Source organism: Asterias amurensis, chromosome 5 (assembly GCF_032118995.1).
Source record: "Asterias amurensis chromosome 5, ASM3211899v1".
Classification (NCBI taxonomy): Eukaryota; Metazoa; Echinodermata; class Asteroidea; order Forcipulatida; family Asteriidae; genus Asterias; species Asterias amurensis.
The window spans coordinates 13206725-13230197 of record NC_092652.1 but is presented as its reverse complement, the minus strand read 5'-3'; the positions used below and the strand labels follow the sequence as shown (position 1 = coordinate 13230197).

Here is a 23473-nt window from a genome sequence, read left to right as displayed (position 1 = left end):
GGCTACCAAATACACCAAAACATGACTCTTAACCCTATAGCACGCATATCGCCCAAGAGGCGCCCCCGAAGTTTGACCGTGTACTTTTAGTTTTAATATGTGATTAAAACGCAGCAAAGAGCCTGATTTCCAAGATGACAGCATCAGAATAGCACATGGTCCCCATAATTTTTTTTTACGCTGTCCACCTTCAAAGGTTCAAATGTCAGAAGTCCTTTGACGATCACCAACGCATGATCGAGTAGGTGCTTTTTTTCTGTGTGGGAATGGACCATTTTCTCTGTATGGGACAGACAGTATATGATGTACATGTACATGTACCATGTACCACACGCGCATGGACACAGCAATGTCCACAAAAACTATATGATTGTGTGATTTATCAGAACTAGTTTTTGGTTGGGATAAATCTTTTTGGTGTCAGTTTACACTAAATTTAGCTCTCAAATAATTTAAATGCGAATTTTGAGCAAACAATGATTTCATGCAGGCATGCATTACTTTGTGTGCTCAAAATCTTTTTGTGCGCTTGCAATAAAAGATTTGGCACACTGAACAATTATTTTTAGTTCAGAAAATAATTTTGTGAATCTAAAATAATTATGAGTGCAAGAAATAACTAACTCAAACTATTTCTTAGTGTCTAAGAAGTTCCTTCAAGGGAATGAAAAAGATCAATTTGTTTGATTAAAGCAATCGATTAATTCCTTAAAATACTAATTCCTTAAAATACTTCATACCTCATGGGAATAAAATAACACATTGAGGAAAGCAAACAATATTTTGAGGAAAAAAAGTCTTACATACCTCCCCTCAGGTTCTCATTAGCAGCAAGAACTGAAATTAATGGACACATGAAAACGAAACACAGGTAATTGGTTTACTTTTTTGTTTACTTTTTTGTTTACTTATCCGTCTTGATCATTCAGTTACTCCATCCATTATTCAATTAACCTCCCCTTAAAAAATGCTTTAAAAATTGAATATAAAAATAGTAAAACAGTCAATATAGTATAAACAAAAAATTAAGATTAATTAGCTGTTCCGATCCAGTCGGAACAGCTATTGTTTTCGTCGAGATTTTTATTATTAGCTGTTCCGACGCAGTGGTCGGAACAGCTATTGAAATCGTCAAGATTTTTATTTGTTATTAGCTGTTCCGAACTTTAGTCGGAACAGCTATTGAAATCGTCAAGATTTTTATTTGTTATTAGCTGTTCCGAACTTTAGTCGGAACAGCTATTGAAATCGTCAAGATTTTTATTTGTTATTATTATTAGTATTATTTGTTTCCGTCAAAAACCCATAGGTTTAACCAGGGCATTTTGTTATAGCCAAAAATCATACTTGGCTTAGTATAAAAGAGTCAGACCCTATATCATATTAAAGCTTAGGTCTTGAAGTTTCAGTTAAATGTAATTTGCATAAATTAAATAATTAATTAACTAAGTTATAACGACATGAATATTTAATTAGCCAATCTTTAGACTGCCATATCTCACAAACTATTCATCCGATCGCAATTTTTTTTTCAATTTTGTACTTTTTGGGTACTGTATAACTATTCAATGGCCTTAGAATCCGGACGACGTCACCATGACGTCATGTATTGCACGTTTTGTGTCTGTGCACAAACACAATGGCTCTTCAAATGTCAACATTTAAATGGTCAAAAACTAAATAACTTCAGAAACATTTATCTGTTTGTGTTCTAAATTTGATATTTTGTGTCAAAAAATATACTGATTCTAAAAATAATGGTTTCCGTCCATTAAAACCAATCAAGGGACGTCTATCATTAACGAATAAATTAAAATCTTGGCGTCATGGGTACAACGTAGTACTTCTGGATATAGTCACTAAACTGGGTGCAATCGCTTTCATGTGGCTGTACTTTCTCTATGGGTGTTTGCAATACAGTGTGGACCTGTTTGGATTGAGGACTTACTTGAGGGGAGTCTACGACGCTGTCCTGATGTTGGCATCATTGTATTTTTTTTTTCTAACCGTGTTCTGGACATACTCCATAGGATTTGTACACAACCAATAGGCATACATTGGAATCCTACAATGGTTCAGGGTTTTCGTTAAAACGAATGTACGTTCTAATAGGTTTTTTGTAAAAGGCATTGGATTGGGGTAAGTTACACACCATCGTGTACCTTATGAAATTTGTTAGTACGAAAAACACAATTTTAAAACTGTGACGTCATCGCGTGATAATTCATGATAATTAGAAGCATAATGAGTTTTTCTTTGCAGCACTATATCTCAAGAAGTGAACGGCCGAATTCAAAGTTTTTTTCAGTAATAGACTCCTTAGGCATGATAGATTTGCATTGGGTAACCGTGACCCCGATTTGACCTCTACTTCCAAGTCAACCGGAAGTGGGACCATATCTCAAGAGTTACACAACCGATTTAATTTTTTTCTTCAGTTATAGACTCCTTAGGCATTAAATTTTGTTGGGGAAAATTCATGACCCCATTTTGACCTCTTCTTCCGGGTCAACCGGAAGTGGGACCATATCTCAAGAACTACACAACCGATTTTCAAACTTTTTTCAGTTATAGACTACTTAGACATACAATATTACTGTGACCTTGTGTTGACCTTTATTTCCGGGTAAACCGGAAGTGGGATCATTTCTCAAGAACTATACAACCGATTTTCAAACCTTTTCAGTTATAGACTCCTTAGGCATTAAATATTAACTTTGAAAACCATGACCCCCATGTTGACCTTTTCTTCCGGGTCAACCGGAAGTGGGACCATATCTTAAGAACTACACAACTGATTTTCAATTTTGTTTTGGTTATTAACTCCTTTGACATTGGACATTCGCATTGGCTGGCCGTGACCCCATGTTGACCTTTACTTCCGGGTCAACCGGAAGTGTGACCATATCTTAAGAACTACACAACCGATTTTCAATCTTTTTCAGTTTTAGACTCTTTAGGCATTCAAAATCGAGCTTGATTTACCGTGACCCAGTACAGGTGTATTGACCTTTACTTCCCGGAAGTTGGATCATATCTCAAGAACTACACAACCGATTTTTTAACATTGGTTAAATTTATTCCAAATAATGACCATGATGCCATGTTGACCTTTAATTCTGGTTTTAAAGCTCATTTCGATTCAGTATCAGATAAAAGACAAGGTAATCACATGTCATAAAGCTGTTATGTGTGGGTTTTATTAAAGTATAGAATACTTTTATTAACAAAACATTCTGGAACAGCTTTGTGATTGTTCACAATCTCTAGTTTTTATTATTATTATTATTTGTTTCCGCCTAAAACCCCATAGCATTTGTACAGCGTTTTTGTTTAGGCCCCTACTCTTAAAGTATTAGGATAAAATAGTTAAATCATATATCAAATTGAAGCTTAGAGCCTAAGCTTTACTCTAATAAAAAAGTGTAAAAATTCTTCATTAATTAACCACGTGGTCTTCATTTGAATTTTTAATTTGTAAACTTGATGCAGTCACTTTTATGTTATTGTGAAATATTCTCTTTGGTAATACAACACAGTTTGTACCTCTATGAGTTGTTGACTTCTTGAGAGGAGTCTATACTATTTTGTTTCCTACCCGCGTTCTGGACACATTACTCTGTACACGCACAATGTACGGAGGTTTGGGATTTTCGTTAGAACGTGCGTTAAATTTGTCCTTGTTTTTCTAACCGCGTTCTGGACCAATTACTCTGTGCATGGGTTTTCGTTAAAACGAACGTGCGTAATTAGATAGGGTTTTTTGACGACATCGACGTCGTCGTCAAAAAACCCTAAAGGCATCTAATACTACATTTCAACCCTACTTAATAGTTATATTAATACTTAACAGTTCATATTTAGTGACAATGGTCGCAAAATCATGAAACGAGAATTATTTCGCCGGATCATAATCCCCTCTGTTGATCCACACATGTAAAAACCCACTACTTTTGTATTGTGCCCTTCTAGCCTAGTGGTCATCAGTCGCGACTATGCATCTGAGAATTGCGAGTTCGAATCTCCATCCGAATTTTTTTTTTCTTTATCTCCCAAAACTTAACATATACTTCTTTTTGTAATATTTAAGTTTGATTCTTATCTTTATATCGATAGTGTTGCCTTTTCTTTTTCTCAATTGTAAGCCCAACATAACCTGTGTGCATGCATGACATGATATGTTTAAAAACACAGTAAGCGGAAAATGGTGATCATAAGCGCAGAGTTTGGTGGTTAAGAGTTCTGTGAAATCAACTTGTACTAGATCAAACATCAAACCACCGACCAAATATTTTTTTTAATTCGTAATTAGTTAACCACGTGACCCATATTTGCATATTTAAATGGGAAATCTTTGTAGCACCATATCTCAAGAATTACACGGCCGTTTTACAGACTGTTTGTAGATATAGACTCCTTGGGGATTGGAGTAACTGATTCTAATAAGAGATGTTTCAGTTCATTAAAATCAATCAAAGTACGTCTATAATTAACGATTAATTAAAAATCTTGGCATCATGGGTACAACGTAGTACCTCATAAACTGGATGCAGTCACATTCAACGCATTGCAATAGCTTCTCCAAGGTTAATGCAATACAAAATTGAGATTTTGCAAAAGGCATTGGATTGGGGTCCGTAAGTTGCATACCATCGTGTACCTTATGAAATTTATTAGTATGAAAAATACAATTTTAAGACTGTGACATCATCACATGTTAATTTATGCTTATTAGAAGCTTTAAAGAGTATTTGTTTGCAGCACTATATCTCAAAAAGTGTACGGCCGATTTCAAAGTTTTTTTTCAGTATTAGACTCATTAGGCATAGGAGATTTGCCTCGGGTAACCGTGACCCCGATTTGACCTCTTCTTCCGGGTAAACCGGAAGTGGGACCATATCTCAAGAACTACACAACCGATTTTCAAACTTTTTTCAGTTATAGACTACTTAGACATACAATATTACTGTGACCTTGTGTTGACCTTTATTTCCGGGTAAACCGGAAGTGGGATCATTTCTCAAGAACTATACAACCGATTTTCAAACCTTTTCAGTTATAGACTCCTTAGGCATTAAATATTAACTTTGAAAACCATGACCCCCATGTTGACCTTTTCTTCCGGGTCAACCGGAAGTGGGACCATATCTTAAGAACTACACAACTGATTTTCAATTTTGTTTTGGTTATTAACTCCTTTGACATTGGACATTCGCATTGGCTGGCCGTGACCCCATGTTGACCTTTACTTCCGGGTCAACCGGAAGTGTGACCATATCTTAAGAACTACACAACCGATTTTCAATCTTTTTCAGTTTTAGACTCTTTAGGCATTCAAAATCGAGCTTGATTTACCGTGACCCAGTACAGGTGTATTGACCTTTACTTCCCGGAAGTTGGATCATATCTCAAGAACTACACAACCGATTTTTTAACATTGGTTAAATTTATTCCAAATAATGACCATGATGCCATGTTGACCTTTAATTCTGGTTTTAAAGCTCATTTCGATTCAGTATCAGATAAAAGACAAGGTAATCACATGTCATAAAGCTGTTATGTGTGGGTTTTATTAAAGTATAGAATACTTTTATTAACAAAACATTCTGGAACAGCTTTGTGATTGTTCACAATCTCTAGTTTTTATTATTATTATTATTTGTTTCCGCCTAAAACCCCATAGCATTTGTACAGCGTTTTTGTTTAGGCCCCTACTCTTAAAGTATTAGGATAAAATAGTTAAATCATATATCAAATTGAAGCTTAGAGCCTAAGCTTTACTCTAATAAAAAAGTGTAAAAATTCTTCATTAATTAACCACGTGGTCTTCATTTGAATTTTTAATTTGTAAACTTGATGCAGTCACTTTTATGTTATTGTGAAATATTCTCTTTGGTAATACAACACAGTTTGTACCTCTATGAGTTGTTGACTTCTTGAGAGGAGTCTATACTATTTTGTTTCCTACCCGCGTTCTGGACACATTACTCTGTACACGCACAATGTACGGAGGTTTGGGATTTTCGTTAGAACGTGCGTTAAATTTGTCCTTGTTTTTCTAACCGCGTTCTGGACCAATTACTCTGTGCATGGGTTTTCGTTAAAACGAACGTGCGTAATTAGATAGGGTTTTTTGACGACATCGACGTCGTCGTCAAAAAACCCTAAAGGCATCTAATACTACATTTCAACCCTACTTAATAGTTATATTAATACTTAACAGTTCATATTTAGTGACAATGGTCGCAAAATCATGAAACGAGAATTATTTCGCCGGATCATAATCCCCTCTGTTGATCCACACATGTAAAAACCCACTACTTTTGTATTGTGCCCTTCTAGCCTAGTGGTCATCAGTCGCGACTATGCATCTGAGAATTGCGAGTTCGAATCTCCATCCGAATTTTTTTTTTCTTTATCTCCCAAAACTTAACATATACTTCTTTTTGTAATATTTAAGTTTGATTCTTATCTTTATATCGATAGTGTTGCCTTTTCTTTTTCTCAATTGTAAGCCCAACATAACCTGTGTGCATGCATGACATGATATGTTTAAAAACACAGTAAGCGGAAAATGGTGATCATAAGCGCAGAGTTTGGTGGTTAAGAGTTCTGTGAAATCAACTTGTACTAGATCAAACATCAAACCACCGACCAAATATTTTTTTTAATTCGTAATTAGTTAACCACGTGACCCATATTTGCATATTTAAATGGGAAATCTTTGTAGCACCATATCTCAAGAATTACACGGCCGTTTTACAGACTGTTTGTAGATATAGACTCCTTGGGGATTGGAGTAACTGATTCTAATAAGAGATGTTTCAGTTCATTAAAATCAATCAAAGTACGTCTATAATTAACGATTAATTAAAAATCTTGGCATCATGGGTACAACGTAGTACCTCATAAACTGGATGCAGTCACATTCAACGCATTGCAATAGCTTCTCCAAGGTTAATGCAATACAAAATTGAGATTTTGCAAAAGGCATTGGATTGGGGTCCGTAAGTTGCATACCATCGTGTACCTTATGAAATTTATTAGTATGAAAAATACAATTTTAAGACTGTGACATCATCACATGTTAATTTATGCTTATTAGAAGCTTTAAAGAGTATTTGTTTGCAGCACTATATCTCAAAAAGTGTACGGCCGATTTCAAAGTTTTTTTTCAGTATTAGACTCATTAGGCATAGGAGATTTGCCTCGGGTAACCGTGACCCCGATTTGACCTCTTCTTCCGGGTAAACCGGAAGTGGGACCATATCTGAAGAGTTACACAACCGATTTACTTTTTTTCTTTAGTTATAGACTCCTAAGGCATTAAATTTTGTTGGGGAAAATCCGTGACCCCATTTTGACCTCTTCTTCTGGGTAAACCGGAAGTGGGACCATTTCTCAAGAACTACACAACCGATTTTCAAACTTTTTTCAGTTATAGACTACTTAGGCATTAAATATTAACTTTGAAAATTAAGACCCCCATGTTGACCTTTATTTCCAGGTCAACCGGAAGTTGAACCTAATCTCAAAAACAACCCAACCGATTTTCAGACTTTTTTTCAATTATGGGCTCCTTTGGCATTGGACAATCGTACCGGTTGATATGACCGCATGTTGACCTTTATTTCCGGGTCAACCGGAAGTGGGACCTTATCTCAAGAACTGCACAACCAATGTTCAAGTTCTTTTCAGTTATAGACCCTTTGAGCTCTAAAGATTGAACTTGGATTACCTTGACCCCAAATTGACCTTTACTTCCGGGTCAACTGGAAGTGGGACCATATCTCAAGAACCATGCAACCGATCTTCAGTTTCTTTTCAATTATAGACCCCTTGAACATTAAAAATTAAAACAGAACAGCTCTGTGTTTGTTCACAAACACTTGAAGTCTAGTTTTATTTAATTTTGTTTTAATGGTTTATTAAAAACATGTCAAAAGTCACGGCAAGAGGCCAAATTGAATTTGAATTACAATTTTGAGAATTTGTTAAAAAAATATAACCTAAATGCACAAAGGCCACAAAAAAAATATGACAACAACATGGAACACCGAGAAAAAACAATAACTATTATCAAATTTAAAAACAAAACACAAAAATTACAACAATAGAAGGACAAGAGCAATAACATGAAAAAGGATCAGCCAAATGTGAAAATGATAAAAACAAAGATTTTTCCTAGCAGTGGTGGATGTACAGTAGTAATGGATGTTTGAGGTTAGTGTAAAACGTAGTTGAAACAAGCAGGTAAAACATTATTCATATATTAATACTTAAATTTTCCTATATAGGTTAAGATGATAAAGGTCAATGAATCATTAAGAGTATTAAATTATCAAAAAGAGGCCCAGAGTGCTCCTAATAGTAGCTTTTAGAAATGACCCGAACTGCACGTTTCTGGAGAGTGAGCAGTTTTTTACATTTAGTAGTTGGACTACCCCCAATCAAAATTGCATAATTCAGATAAAATAGTTGAAAAAGGTCAATATGTTTCATCAAAGTCAAATTCTCTTCAATATGTATAAGTATTCCCAGAAATTTAGTACCCTTTACCTGCTCAAGATTGGTATAATTAAAAAATAAAGGAACAGACTGAGTGTACTGTAATATAAGATAATTTGATTTGGGAATATTTATTAGCTAAAAGCCAAGTAGCAATTTCCCGGAGCTCAATATCGTTACATTCACATATAAATATAAATAGCACCCTCCATTGTCAACTAACTTACTTCACCATCATGGCTGTCTAGCAGAAATAAAAGCTAAGTTTCACAGCGCATAAAAGTAAAGTCTGTCTCAACCTCCATTTTCATAAGGCATAGTGAAGACCATACAAATATTAATGTTCTGCACAGCTAAGTTTATCTGCAAACAACAAATTTTGTTATACCTCGGTAACAAACTGTGAAGTTTGATTGGTCGAGAACCAATCATGTGACGCGCAACAAAAACGCATGTTACATGGCTCGCAACGGGCCGGGTAACATGAAAAGTGATGTACACCGGTGTACATCACCTTGATCGTTCCCAGCGTTGGTCGATTTCGCGCTGTGTACGAAACAACCGCGGGTTCGAGGGAATTTTTTCTCGTTCGTCTGCTTAATAAACAATGAACAGCCCGTCGTAATAATGTTTGAAGATGACAACAGAACTTCGAGAAGAGGAATAACAATTATACAAAGGTATAACAATACAATTGTTGCACGTTGTGACTGGGGTCCATGGGTTTTGTACACCCTCGAGGGAAAATGGCACCCTCGCACCCGAGGCGAAGCCGATCGGCTTTGCCTCGGGTTCCATTTTCCCCCTCCAGTGTACAAAACGCAATGGAACCCGTCACAGCGTGCAACAATTGTATAGTGTCACCTGCAAACATACAAAATGTTAAAAAAAAATTCTGATGTACATGTACATGTTCATTTTTGCTGATGTCATTGATGTACAAGATAAATAATAAGGGACCCAAAACAGAGCCTTGTGGTACACCGCCGATCTGTGATTTTACAGAATTATACAAAACGTATTAAGTCGAGTGCTATTCCTTGGACACCATAATGTTCTAATTTACGCATCAAGATATCATGGTTAACTGTATCAAATGCTTTAGATAAATAAAATAAAAATGCCAATTGAAAAAAGTTTTATGTCTCGATCATTATACATGTACATGTTATTAACAACAAAAGGTATAGCTAAATCAGTTGAGCGGTTATGTCTAAAGCTAAACCTTGATTCTGTTAAAAGGTCATTTTTGTAAATAAACAAAATCAATCCAGTATACATTAACTTTTTCAAATAGTTTTGACAATGTTGATAAAGCAGAGATGGGTCTATAACTTCCAATGTCATGCTTGTAGGCTTTTTTATATATTGGTACAACCTAAACCTTTTTTAACCCATCTGGAAAAACTCCAGCTGTTCTAGATTTATTAAAGATGTCTTTTCAGTCAGTGGCATCAGGGAGTACTTAGGAGGAGTTCAATTCATCAAATCAAGATTCCTTCCCAGAGGGAATCTTGTGTGGAGTGTCCACAATTTCTTCTTGCGTAATGGGTGTCAAGAAGAGTGAATTCCAACATCTTGTACCAAGGAATTTTTCAACAGGAATGTTACATGATAGCTTGCTTGCAAGGTTACTCCTTATGTCAACAAAGTACTTGTTAAAGGCATCAGCAATGTCTTTGCCATAGCAGTAATGTTGTTTCTATAATAAACTATCATAAGTACAAGTGACTTTTCCTCCTTATAGAATTTTAAATACCCTCAGACATCCGAGGAGATATTTAACATCAATCACAGAAAAAGCCTGTCATAGAGTTGAGCCAAGAAATTGTTCTACATACAGAGGGTATCATTCACTGACAGTTTACAATCGAAATCAGTCGCATTCAAATCACGAATAAATTTGTCAATATTATCGTTATCATAAACCCACGTTTTACATTTCACATTGGTCTGTAAACTCTCTCAAAGATTGAACAGCAATAATTAAAAATACAGGTAGGTGGTCAATGATGTCAGTTATCAGGAACCCCTGCAGTGTGGTTTCAATTAATCATCAATGCACAGGCTTATCTGTATCAGATTGCAGCAAATTTACGTTATTACCATAATGTAACATTTGTTGTTCACGGCATTTAGTGGACCTAACATTTCATCCATGTCATCTGTAAAAACGTTACAGGAAACGCTCAGGGTTTATACAAGATTCCAATTATAACATTAAATTTAGAGGAGTGAACAAGCTCAATAAAAAATTATTCCATTTCAGAGTTGCTAATACACAAATCATAAGGTAATTTATACACAAGATCAAGTTTAATACAGAAGCCGGATAGACCCAGGAGATAAGAAGTGAACTATTTGTTCATACGTGCGATATGTTCCATTAATCTGGCCGCCGCCACATAATAATCTGGTGGCCGCCACATAATAATCTGGTGGCCGCCACTTATTATGTGGCGGCAGCCACTTATTATCCGGCGGCCGCCACATAATAATCTGGTGGCCGCCACTTATTATGTGGCGGCAGCCACTTATTATCCAGCGGTAGCCACATATATAGTTATCTGGTGGGTGTAAGGGGGAAGTGAAATCATACATGTACTGTATACAAAAAAACATTTTGATAAAGAAATCATATGTTTTCTTGTACATCAGAACAAGCACAGATATGAGTAAAACCAGGACGCACTCAACATGTTCAACAAGCTATAGGTTAAGTCTTATACAATTATCCCCTTTTACATGGAGAGAAATCTATTAGATACATTAAAATCACTTAGGCCTATGATGCGTGAATATGTATAAAGTTCTTAATTAGGGAGGAGGGGGGGGGGGGCAAGGCCGAACAGGAGTTAGTAGGGGTGGGGTTTGGAACTGAAGGAAGGTGCAAGGAAGAGCGAGACACACTGCCCAGAAAGTACTAATGGCGGAAATAACTAGTGAGCGGGAAATTCAAAACCAAATCCGATGACAGGGGGGGGGGGCCTGGAGGGGTTTGAAAAGGAAAACACATGTTATCGGTGTGGTCTCTGGTAATAAACCATTCCCGACTGTTTGATGGTGTTCTTTGGTTTTCCAAATAATCAAGACAATGGTTAAAAACAACGTGTAGTCCAGATAATTGTGTGGCAGCCGCCAGATAATTATGTGGTGGCCGCCACATAATAATTTGCGGCCACCAGATAATTATGTGGCAGCCGCCGGATAATAAGTTGCGGCTGCTGGAAGTGGCGGCAACTAGATAATTAAGTGGCTGCCCCCAGACAATTATGTGGCGGCCGCCAGATAAATGGTAAAAAAAAAAATATCGCAAGTATGAAAAAATAATTCACTTCTTATCTCCTGGCACTATTCGGCTTCCGTAGTTTTACAACCCCACCTCCTCTTTTGTTTTGCCTGCATGAACCTTCTACTTTGTTATTTGGAATCTGAATCAACAGATCAAAGAAGTCCTCTAATAGGATTCCGAGACCCCTATGATTGAAAAGCTTGTTTACAACAATTTCAGATAATAATACTTATTTTGGGGGTTGAACAAAGAATTGACTCGAGTGGGATTCGAACAAACTAACTCTGGATTTATGTGCCGGCACTCTACCAAACTAAGCTATCTAGCAACCAGGGATCACACCCAAAAGTCGCATCCCCTTAAGGTGATCCCCTGGCTGCCGCTTCCCAGGTTGTATTGTAATTTGAGTGTGATCCCTGGCTACACCGCAGTTAACGGTTGTATGGCTTCTGACTGGCACCATGACGTCTGGCAGTGCCGTTTTCTTTTCGAAACATCGGCTGCTGGAAGATCGGGTAGGACAAAAACATCAGAGTTAGTGAGGGCTGTCTTGGCGTTCACCAGAGCCAAGTGGCGCTCATGGCGGAAAATGAACCTGGCAATGACATGGCTGGGTTTGTCGGTAGAAGACTTAGGGGTTCTGTCAGTTCTGTTGAGCGGCCTCAACCTCTGCTCCTGGCATACATGTATGGAATATATTAGCTTGGATCCCCTTGACAGCTTCGTAAGGCGGGGTGGAGGGGTCCGACGCTGTTTCCGGAACAACCGCAAACCGCTGGTTAAAACTTCGGGAGTGCCGCTCAAATTATAAAGTAGACACCTCCAGTTGCTTAATCTTTGATTCGGATGTGGTAAGTTGCATAGTCAACCCAGAAAACCCATCCAACAAGATCTTAATATGACCTGGATTTCTTCAATGGATGTTGCTGAAAACTAAAGGAACTCCTCCATCACTAACTGCTTAGTTTCCGTGGATGTAAGTCTAGAGAGAATGCCCTCTTGGTTGGAGAGCACAACAGCCAGCTTTCTTGTGAGATCTGCCGCCATTGAATGACGCTCCCGACGCAAGCCGACGCAGTAAAGAGCCAGGGTGTTCACCCGCAAACTGGCGGGAGTACCATTGCGGCCACTGAGGCTGAAGCTGCACCTTTCTTGTTGCTTTTTAGAGGCATATTTAGCGTGAAATTTGAATGAATGGCAGATATGAATAGAAGATATGATCCCTGATGGCATATACTCACACAAAGAGTTGAATGGTGAAGGTGGAGGAGAGTATTTAGCTGAAGTAAGATAATCTTTATAGAGAACTGTTTTATTGGTCATTACATGTCTGTGTCAATCAAAATAGTAACCAATATATTAAAAGACTCCTAATTTACTTTGTATTTACAGAATATTTACACAATATAAAAAGACTGCTAATTAACTTTGTATTACAGAATACTTACACAATATAAAAAGACTGCTAATTAACTTTGTATTACAGAATATTCACACAATATAAAAAGACTGCTAATTAACTTTGTATTACAGAATACTTACACAATATAAAAAGACTGCTAATTAACTTTGTATTTACAGAATATTTACACAATATAAAAAGACTGCTAATTAACTTTGTATTTACAGAATATTTACACAATACAAAAAGACTGCTAATTAACTTTGTATTTACAGAATATTTACACAATGTAAAAAGACTGCTAATTAACTTTGTATTTACAGAATATTTACACAATACAAAAAGACTGCTAATTAACTTTGTATTTACAGAATATTTACACAATATAAAAAGACTGCTAATTTACTTTTTATTTACAGAATATTTACACAATATAAATTCTCAGGCAGGAATGAAATTGCGGGTAATTGGAAGTTATTTTAAAACTTAAAAACAAGACGTGTATATACATTTTTTTTTGGGGGGGGGGAGCTAAAAAAAACCTGGTTAAAAAAGAGCAATCACATCCCTAAAAAAAAAAAAAAATTTTTTACAAAAGAAGAAATTCAGAGTACACTTGTAAACAATTCTCAGTTTGAATCAATTTGTTCTCCTTTCATTTGTTTGGTGTAACTGAGCTATCTAGCACTACTTTGGAAGTCTTCCTATTTTGTCAACCCCAAAATAAATTGGGGTTTTTCAGTTAATGTATTTCTCTATTCTGTTATCTTACATTTTTCTTTCTTTTAAATACTTGTTAAAGGACTTTGATTTACTCTAGTTCTGGAGTATAATGTAGGTTCATGGTTTTTATTGTTCTACTACTCGATGAAGAAAACCCGAGAACTTCAGACACTGTCAGAGGGGAAACATTATTCAGGTAATGTATCCACGTTGCACATTGTGAGAAAAAATGTAAAATATACAGCAAAATTAACTTGACTATACATGTACATGTACATGTATAAGCTTACCTTTTTGTCATAACTGAAATAAATCATTATGGAAGTCAGAAATCTATTTGTCTTCTATCTTGAACTTTTGGGTGTTATCTTTTATTTTGATCTTCGTTTTAGGGTTGGGCCATGTCTGAAATACAATAATACTGGTTGATATCAGCCTTCAAGAAAGGTACCTTAACTCGTGGCTAATACAATACAACCTACATGTACATGTACGTTGACTTTCATACTCACTTTGGTCTGTATCAGGTGTTTCTACTTCTTTTGGTTGCATTCCAAGATTCTCTCGTATAATAGTTGACTGGGTGACAATGTTGTCAACTGTATCAACAAGCAGTTGGTACCTGTAACATCAAGTATTACAAACATTTTCCCTTGAAACAACATACTCCTGAACACTTTTGAAATATAGTATGGCAGATTTGTGTGTGCAAGTAACATTTTGCAATTGATAATATACTTATTATTATTGATGGTTTATTAAAATTGAACTTGCCACAAATGGCTAAATTGCGTCAATTACAATACAATATTAAAAAGCAATAAACATTAAGCAATGGACAATAAAACATAAACGATAATCTAACCGTTCTAATGTTACAATATCATTGAACACTTATAATTTTTGCATTTATTTAACTTTTTGACCGAAAAGGCATTTATGAGTGGGAGTCAAAGTGTGTTGAATCGGTTTTCAGTTAGTGGTTTAAACTCGCCGGGGCCTGGTTCTTGATAATTTACCTTGACTTTGAACATAGCGCAGTTTTTACAATAAAATTTGAAAAGCAAAACACATTAAAAACATAATAGGGCCTACAAAAAGTCAACATGAGGGAGGTCATGGCAACCAAAACAAGCAAACTACAAGCCAAATACACGGTTGATTACAGCAAGGAGTGGCTATAGCCCATGGGCCAAAGCCAAAAGTATCCTTTGTGTGACAGGACGGAATTTGATGCAGTATTTTCAGTGCACTTAATAATAGAACCATTAAAACACAAATTAATTAATGGTGTGTAAACAAGGAACCAACTGACCCAAGCAAGCTCCCAAAAAAAATTGAATAGTATTTAGTTTGTCATAGTAACACAAATTTATTCGCGCGACAGGACGGATCGATAGAAAAATGTGTTTGAAACATTCAATTATCTTTAAAAATTTTATCAAATTTAATGCAACTAAATACTTTGTTTTATTTTATAATCAAGTATACCCTCATATACTCTAACCTACAGAAAAAGAATAACTTTTGCATGTTTCTTTCTTTCAATTACTGGAGGATTAATTATGATATACATGCGACAGGACGGAAATGTGACAGGACGGAATTTCGTTCACATGGTTTTAATCAACTACAATGTATAACCATTATAAAAATGGGTCTAACTAGACATGATTGCATTTGTGCACAAATGCAGAGCTGTTTCGTTAATAACATTTACAAATTGTCCCTCTCAATTTGAAATTCTCTTTGCATCAAAGCAGTTATGACAGTCCAGCCCATTTAAAAAAATAATTTGGATTATACCAAGTTCAGATAGCAATTTATGACTTAAAGGTGCAAAAATTTAAAAAATCATAAAAAATTATGTGATGACGTCATCATGACGTCGTTTCACAATTCACAAGAACTTGTCAATATCCAACAACCTACCAAGTTTCAACATAACCGCATAATTACTTCGGGAGTTATATTAGTTCAAAAAGTGCACCTTTAAGGCCGCGTCACGTGACCCCCAATAACGTCATTGATCTGAAACTTCACACATATGATGGCTGCCTGACAGTTAACGTGTGTGTAAAATTTGAAGTGATTACAAAAAACTTCACCACACACATCTTCAAAAAGTTCATTTTGACGAGTTTTCAACCTGCCGCTAGAGGGCGCTGTTGCATTTTTAATTGCCTACCCTTGCCAGGCACTAACATCGTTGAAAGCAACTTCATATCTTTTGCCAATTTTGAATTAGAGGGCCACTTCCGGTTTCGAACGGAAGTAGAGGTCATGTGAGGTCACGCACACGAAACAAAATGAAGACCTAATTTATCCCTACCCAATCCCGCAAACAGAAACCTACGGTCTCTTGTGGCTGATTTGTTATAAATTTTCAAACATTTCAAACACAACACCTTTAAGATGTCGTCACGTGACTTGTGATGATGTCATAATGACATCCTTGTTTTGCAATGATCATTGCCCCAATACCTTTCATCCCTGAAAGTTTCATTGCAATTGCTCTTTGGGAACCTTGCAAATCAGCACTTATATGAAATTTTTCTGAAGATGACAAATAAAAAAAAAAAAAACTTTAACAAAAACAAGAGCTGTTTCGCTGCGCTGCGCTACGAAACAGCTAATTATATGTTTTGAATCCATTTTAAGCCAGTGTATAAATAACCATATAAAAACAAAACATACAATGGGAAACTGACTAAATAATTCTGTCCTGTCGCACTTGTTTTCCGTCCTGTCGCACCTATTTCCATCCTGTCGCACTTGTTTTTGTCCTGTTATGAACACTACAATTGCCTCATTAAGTTATGCTTTAAGTGTCAAACACACTTGTCATTGATAGTTTAGAAGAATTCAGACAAATAAATACAACATTCAGCATTTGAATATTAATTAATAGATTAAAAAATGCGACAGGACGATACCTTTAGATTTGCATTTTCGCGTAAATTAAAAAAATTATTTTAAGTATTTGGTTTAGATACATCTAGTCTATATACAAAAATAACAAAACTGATAAATCTGTTACATGTAATTGAAGTCCTGCACCTGTCTTCCAAATTCCTTACCACGCCGTCAACACGTGCCTCCATTACTGTTGGTGAGTCTATAATCGCTGCCAAGACCGAAGCCAGAAACCTTGGGGTAATCTTCGATGAACACCCTAGCATGAAATCCCACATAGCAAATGTATGTCGCTCTGCCACGTCATCAATACGGAAAATCGGTCACATCCGGAACTGCCTTGACCGAAAATCCACACTCACTCTCATGAATGCGTTCGTCACTTCTAGATTAGACACCTGCAACGCCCTTCTTGCGAACCTCCCGGCAAACGACATCAATAAGTTGCAACGCATCCAGAACATCGCAGCAAGAATAACTGAACGAGCTACTTCCCGGACCTCCACCACATCCATACTATCCAGTCTACACTGGCTTCCCATAAACAAGCGGACACAATTCAAAGTACTACTCCTAACCTTCAAAGCACTCCACGGCATGGCACCACAGTATATCTCTGCACTCCTCCACACATACGCCCCATCCCGCTCCCTACGATCCCAGTCCCAGAAACTTCTCCAAGTCCCAAGAGCACACACACAACACTATGGTCAACACGCCTTCAGTATTTCAGCACCAACCCTGTGGAATCAACTCCCATCCAACATCCGTACTGCACCAACCCTGGACACTTTCAAGAAACTTCTAAAAACCCAACTATTTAAGAACTAATTTTGTCTTGTTTCCCCCCCCCTTACATAGGGGTAATGATTCAATTCCATATTTTGTATAAGTATGTGTATTTTTTCTGTTAATTATGTTTATATTTCTGTTGTAATTGTAGTTTGTTGTTTTGTAAAGCGCATACATGTAGAGATGTTTATTCATATTATGCGCTATACAAATGTAGTTTATTATTATTATTATTATTAAGTTATTATAGTTTTAATTAATCATTCCGTCCTGTCGCACTCTAAGCGCTCGTTTCTCGTTTAAATCACTTCATAATTAGCATTATAGGAGACTATATCTCATTTTCTTTTTTTAATCCTGAAACTTTAGATATTACTCTACATAGCTACATACTTATTTCACCCAAAAGAAAGACTTGAAAATTTAGAGCTCAGGATGACCACTTTTGGCTTTGGCCCCCATTGCTATAGGAAGCAGCTGTGCCTGAGCTTTTTCAAACCCTTGCTTTCTTCTGAGCAATTCTGCAACTGGGTCCCACCACTTAGGAAAAATATTCACCACAGGAACTTGAGAAACTCAGATGAAATCTCACTACCAGTTTGCAAAACCAAACGGTACCAAAATAGTCCGATTATGTATATGACCAGTTTATGGAACAAAACCCAATTTTAAAGCAATAATAATATTTTTCTATATTTTACCACATCTAGCCATTATGATCACTTTTTAATGTTGTAAATACAACTACAATCAATGGCCTGCTTTTATCTATTGATGTTCACATTTTAATTATTTTTTTTGCTTGTTTTTCTTGATTATAACATTTTCAATTCTTGTCTGTTGTTTTGTTGTATTGTCACACCATTTTTGAGTAAAAGTAATTAAATTTCAATGTGCAATTTTCAAAGTGTAAATTTAGGTGAGTGGCTTAACTATTTCTTTTATTTTTTTATTTTTTTTACTATTTAATTTCAAAATTTAAATTTATGTAAAACTGTTGTCATTCAGCCTTTGTGCTGCGAGGACAGTTTTTTAATAAACCATTTTATCTATCTATCTATCTATCTATCTCATTGCTAAGATATTTGTTTGTACTTCTAATAGGAATTCTTAAAGGGGCATTCATAAATACTTTAGACAGTTTCGCTTTTCCTATTGGTGGAGAGCGCGTCATGTGGGTGTGTGTAACCCTTTGTTTATAACCAGTAAAAAGTGTTGAAACATGGGCGTGACACGCGAGCTTGCACCTGTTCTTATAAGACAGTTTCTTCATTCCTATTGGTCGAGAGCAACGGCTGAAACAGTTGTGCCACATCACGTGATACGCGCGACACGCACCGCATTCCCTTATGAGGAGTTGTTTACCCGAGGGCGGCGGAGGGCTTTACCACTTCATAGCTGGAGGGGTGTTGTGTTGAAAGAAATCAATGAACAATTATAATTTTTGCGTTTATTTTAAAGGTATTTATGAATGGGAATCAAAGTGTGTTGAATCGGTTTTCAACTAGTGGTTTAAACCCGCTGAGGCCTGGTTCTTGATAATTTACCTCGACTTTGTCTCGGTAAAATTATCAAGAACCAGGCCTCGTTGGGATTAAACCACTCGTTGAAAACCTCTTCACCACACATTGATTCCCTTAGTCATTAAAGGATTTTTTTTAGTAAAGTGTCAGTTCAGTTTCAGTTCAAAGTCATGCTGTACAGAGAAGAGCTAAGAGGAAGAAGAAGAAAAGACAAACACTTGAACAACCCTACCCTACTTACCCAACTCTGTACATTTCCTGCTGAATTGGACTAAGTGGGGGGAAATAGAGACAAGTTACAGCATCATTCATTTTCTTTAAAAGAGCTTCCCTTTTGGTCTCATCCTCAATGGTCAAAAACTCCTGTGGGATAAAATGTAAACATGAAAAATAAGCACAAAAAAAACCAAAATAGCAGTTATCATTATACAATTGTTGCCACTGTGTACTTTCAAGGTAATGTACACCGGTGAACATCACTCAGCCATGGTACATGCGTATTTGTTGCATGGCACGTGATTGGTTCTCGACCAATCAAACTTCACAGTTTGTTACAGAGGTATAACAAAACAAAATGTTTTGTAACCGGTATGAAGAGCACCCCCTCTAAAACTGCATTCGTCCATGTAGCCTTGCGTCAATATTTAGTAACAACATTTATTTCATACTGACACTGATACTGATGATTAATTGAACAATAATCTGGATTAGTTAAAATGGAGCCAGCATGGTGAAGCAGAAAAGAATTTTTTTTTTACTTTTCCCTTTTGAACACAACCCCAGGGACAATATTACACAATAATCCACATCTTTTTTTACACACACAGATCAAAATTTAAGACCAACAGTTGAGACCAAACAAAGATGGCTTGAAATAACTATAAGTACATTTTTCAGCACTATAATTATTATTATTGGCTTATTAAAACACATTCAAACATTGCAGCTACAAGCTGAATTGAGTTTAAAATACAGAGATTCATAAAAAATTGAAATGTTTAAAAATTACAAAAAAACATTAAGAATTACAATCTGTTTTTATACATTAGTAACAAATTAGATAAAACAAAAAATTGCACAGCAAGTCACCTTAAAGGAACAAGGCGAAGGGTTGGGGACAAAAGGCAAGCCAGCTGAGTGAACAAAAATCAATTGTTGAGTGCTTGGACAAGGGATGGAATGCAACTATTTTTGTAACGACCAGTTCTACATTTTGGGGGGCACATTTTGTTGGCATTCCGCAAGTTGTTGTTTTTGTTTGGTGGGAGCCAGTGCCTGTAATTTTCAGATTCAAACAAGGTCTTACCAAAATTGACAAATAAATGACTCAATCTATCAGTGATTGTAGGCAAACTGAACAATTGGCATACTTCCACATATGATGTTGGTGTATTTGGCTGACCAGCCAGAATGATACGAAAAGCCCTTTTTTGTAACCTTTCAAGGGTTATGAGTTGTGTTTTAGTAAGTCCAGAGTACCAGACAGGACAGGCGTATTCGATAGTGGGTCGGACATACATAACATATACAGTTAACAGATCCTTGACAGCAATAAAACAACGTTTAAGCTGGCGTAAAAAGAACAGTCTACGGTTAAAATTACCACACATGTTGTTCACTTGGGAATCCCACTTCAAATTACTCTGTATATAAATACCCAACAATTTCAAACAATCAGTTCGATTATTTTGAGAATCTAAAATGTCAAAGGTGGGTGGATCAGGTTGGTTACGTTGAAAGCTGATATTCATGTACTGGCATTTGGCGGGATTAAGTTTCATTTTATTCAGATCAGTCCATTGATTTAGGTCATTAAGCACATTTTGCATGTTGGAGCTCTCGTTAGGATTAGAGAGGGTCTGACTTAAAGTCAGGTCATCGACATATTTGTAATGTTTGACTGCTGGAAGATCAGGAACAAAATCATTGATCATTACTAAAAAGGCAATGGGCCAAATTTTTGTTCTTTGGGGAACTCCAGCATGCAATCTCTCCCAATCAGAAATATCACCCTTATATCTAACAGCCTGAAGACGATCTGATAAAAATCCACATAGCCAAGGAATTACGGAAGTTCTGACCCCAAGCTTAATAAATTTATTAATAACTAAGTTGTGGTCAACTCTATCAAATGCCTTACTAAAATCAGTGGCTATCAACACAGCAGAATTATTTGGTTTATCAAGAACACAATGTATATCGTCCAGGAGTTTGACCAAACAGTGGGATGTAGAGGATCCTTTCAAAGAACCAAATTGAAATTTGTCAATGAAAGACTGTATGTCACTAAGGATCCATTCCACAACAAACTCTTCGAACACCTTAGAGAAAATACAAGTGAGTGAGATGGGGCGCAGAGTATCAATGGTTGGATGATTAGTCTTAGGGACCGGTACAAAAAAAGCCTTTTTCCAAATTTCAGGAACTACACCTTCACAAAGAGAACAATTAAAAATATTGGCCAAAGGAAAACATAACTCATAGGCAAACTCTTTAATTATGCGTGGTGGAAGGCAGTCTGGCCCTCCAGATTTACCTAACTTGACCTTTTTCAGCTTGTTAAAAACCATTTGAGGTGTTACAGCGGGGACTGATGATGCAGACGGTAAGTAAGCAGGTAAATTATCGAGATCTAGAGTAGGAATATCAACAGCAATGGAGGTAAATTGTTTGTTTATTTTGTTAGCAATCTCTACCAGGTAGAGTAACACCTTGCTTACACTTAACACCTGTCATTTTCTTAAGTTGTTTGTGCCATTACTAATTCTAAGCTTTGAAACACTAGAGCTGAAAAATGCAGACCTGGCTAACTTGATAAGTCTAATGATCTTATTACGAAGTAATTTCCAAAGATTTAATTTACCACAGTTAAAAGCCCTTTGTCGTTTAACAAAAAGAGTTTTAATCTCAGGAGTCATCCACGGCTTATCACTGTTATGAATAGTGATAGTACGAGTAAGAAAGTACTTATCCAAGGCATTGTGCAGAGATTGGTAAAATTCTTCTACTTTAGTACTCGTTGTTGGGGCTGCAATAACATCATTCCAGTCGAAACTTGTGATCCACTGTCCAAACTGACGTTTATCCGAATCTCTGAGAGGTCGAAACAGTCCGGCGTTGGATGGCATTAGACTTGTGACAGTAGTTCAAAGGAAGCCACAGGACTGTGCTATGGTCACTCAAACCGATGGGTGAAGTTATCTGGGGAACATTGTAGTGACTCATTAAATTAGTTAGGATCTTGTCGAGAATGGCTTGTCCTCTTGTAGGAGCATTAACAACCTGGACCAAGCCAGTTAACCGACTGATGGTATCAGTGTCGAGTTTGTTAAAGTCACCAAGGATGGCTATACCAGACGATGGGTATTTTATTTGAAGCGTGTCCAGTGTTGTAACAAGGTGTTCAATAAGTAAATAAGTAAGTCTTCGTATGGTGATGATGGTGAGTGATAGAGTACGGCAACTAAAAGCCCAGAAACTGTTCTTGGTAGACGTGGGGGTCGCGCCCAAATCCATTGGACTTCAGGTTCATCCGGTACATTAATAATCTGCAGATTTATTGTTTGTATACTCTCCCGTACATAGAGGGCAAAACCCCCTCCTCTCTTGTGTTTCCTTGGTCTGCTATACAAGTTAAAGCCAGGGATGTCAAAATGGCCAGTGTCAATGTTTGCTGGAAACCAGGTTTCGGAGACTGATGCAATGTCTATTTTATTAATATTCAGGATCGTTGACAATTCATCAGTCCTCTTAACAAGTGATCTGGCGTTTAAAAGGGCAAATGATTGACTTCTGGTTTACAGTTTTAACAGAAATGAGATTGTTGAGGTTCTGTTGTAGAAGGCAGGACGGTATAACCCAAGGCCGTTGTGTTATACATGGTGAAATAATAACGTCTATTCTTTGTGTGAAGGCATATTGGTGCATCACTCCACCAACTTACCACGTTTAGTCCGTTTTTTCTTGCTCTTGCAGAGGTTCAAAGACTTCAAAGTGTTCCACACGTTGCTTGGTAGTTTACTTAACTCATCGTCCGGGCTTGGTCTCAGGCTTAAGATATCTGAACGTGAATATTTTCGCCGGTGATACAGTGGTTCATTCGGTGGCAGACTAAGGGTGTGGTTGCAGCCATCTTTGGTTGGTCCCGAGTCACAGCTTTGATACGTTGATTGTACGAGTCAAAAAGCAGGGTAGCAGCGAGGCTATTGATTATACTCAGTGCTAACACCACGTTGTGCATAGCGTGAAACATGTTATTCTCATTCATACCTGGAATCATTCTAAAGTCGATTTCCTTCGCAATTCCTCGAAGAATGA

At 36.7% G+C, this 23473-nt stretch overlaps 1 protein-coding gene across 1 annotated transcript in view; it reads right to left on the bottom strand.

Moving 5' to 3' along the window:
* Nucleotides 1-23473, bottom strand: part of LOC139937040 (MYCBP-associated protein-like) — a 123431-nt gene that overhangs the window by 19491 nt on the left and 80467 nt on the right. Inside the window, exons 15-17 of the mRNA XM_071932002.1 lie at nt 19398-19519; nt 14438-14547; nt 808-837 (exon numbers count right to left, since the gene is read on the bottom strand). Of these exons, the coding sequence (XP_071788103.1) occupies nt 808-837; nt 14438-14547; nt 19398-19519 (262 nt within the window). The remainder of the gene's footprint in view (nt 1-807; nt 838-14437; nt 14548-19397; nt 19520-23473) is intronic.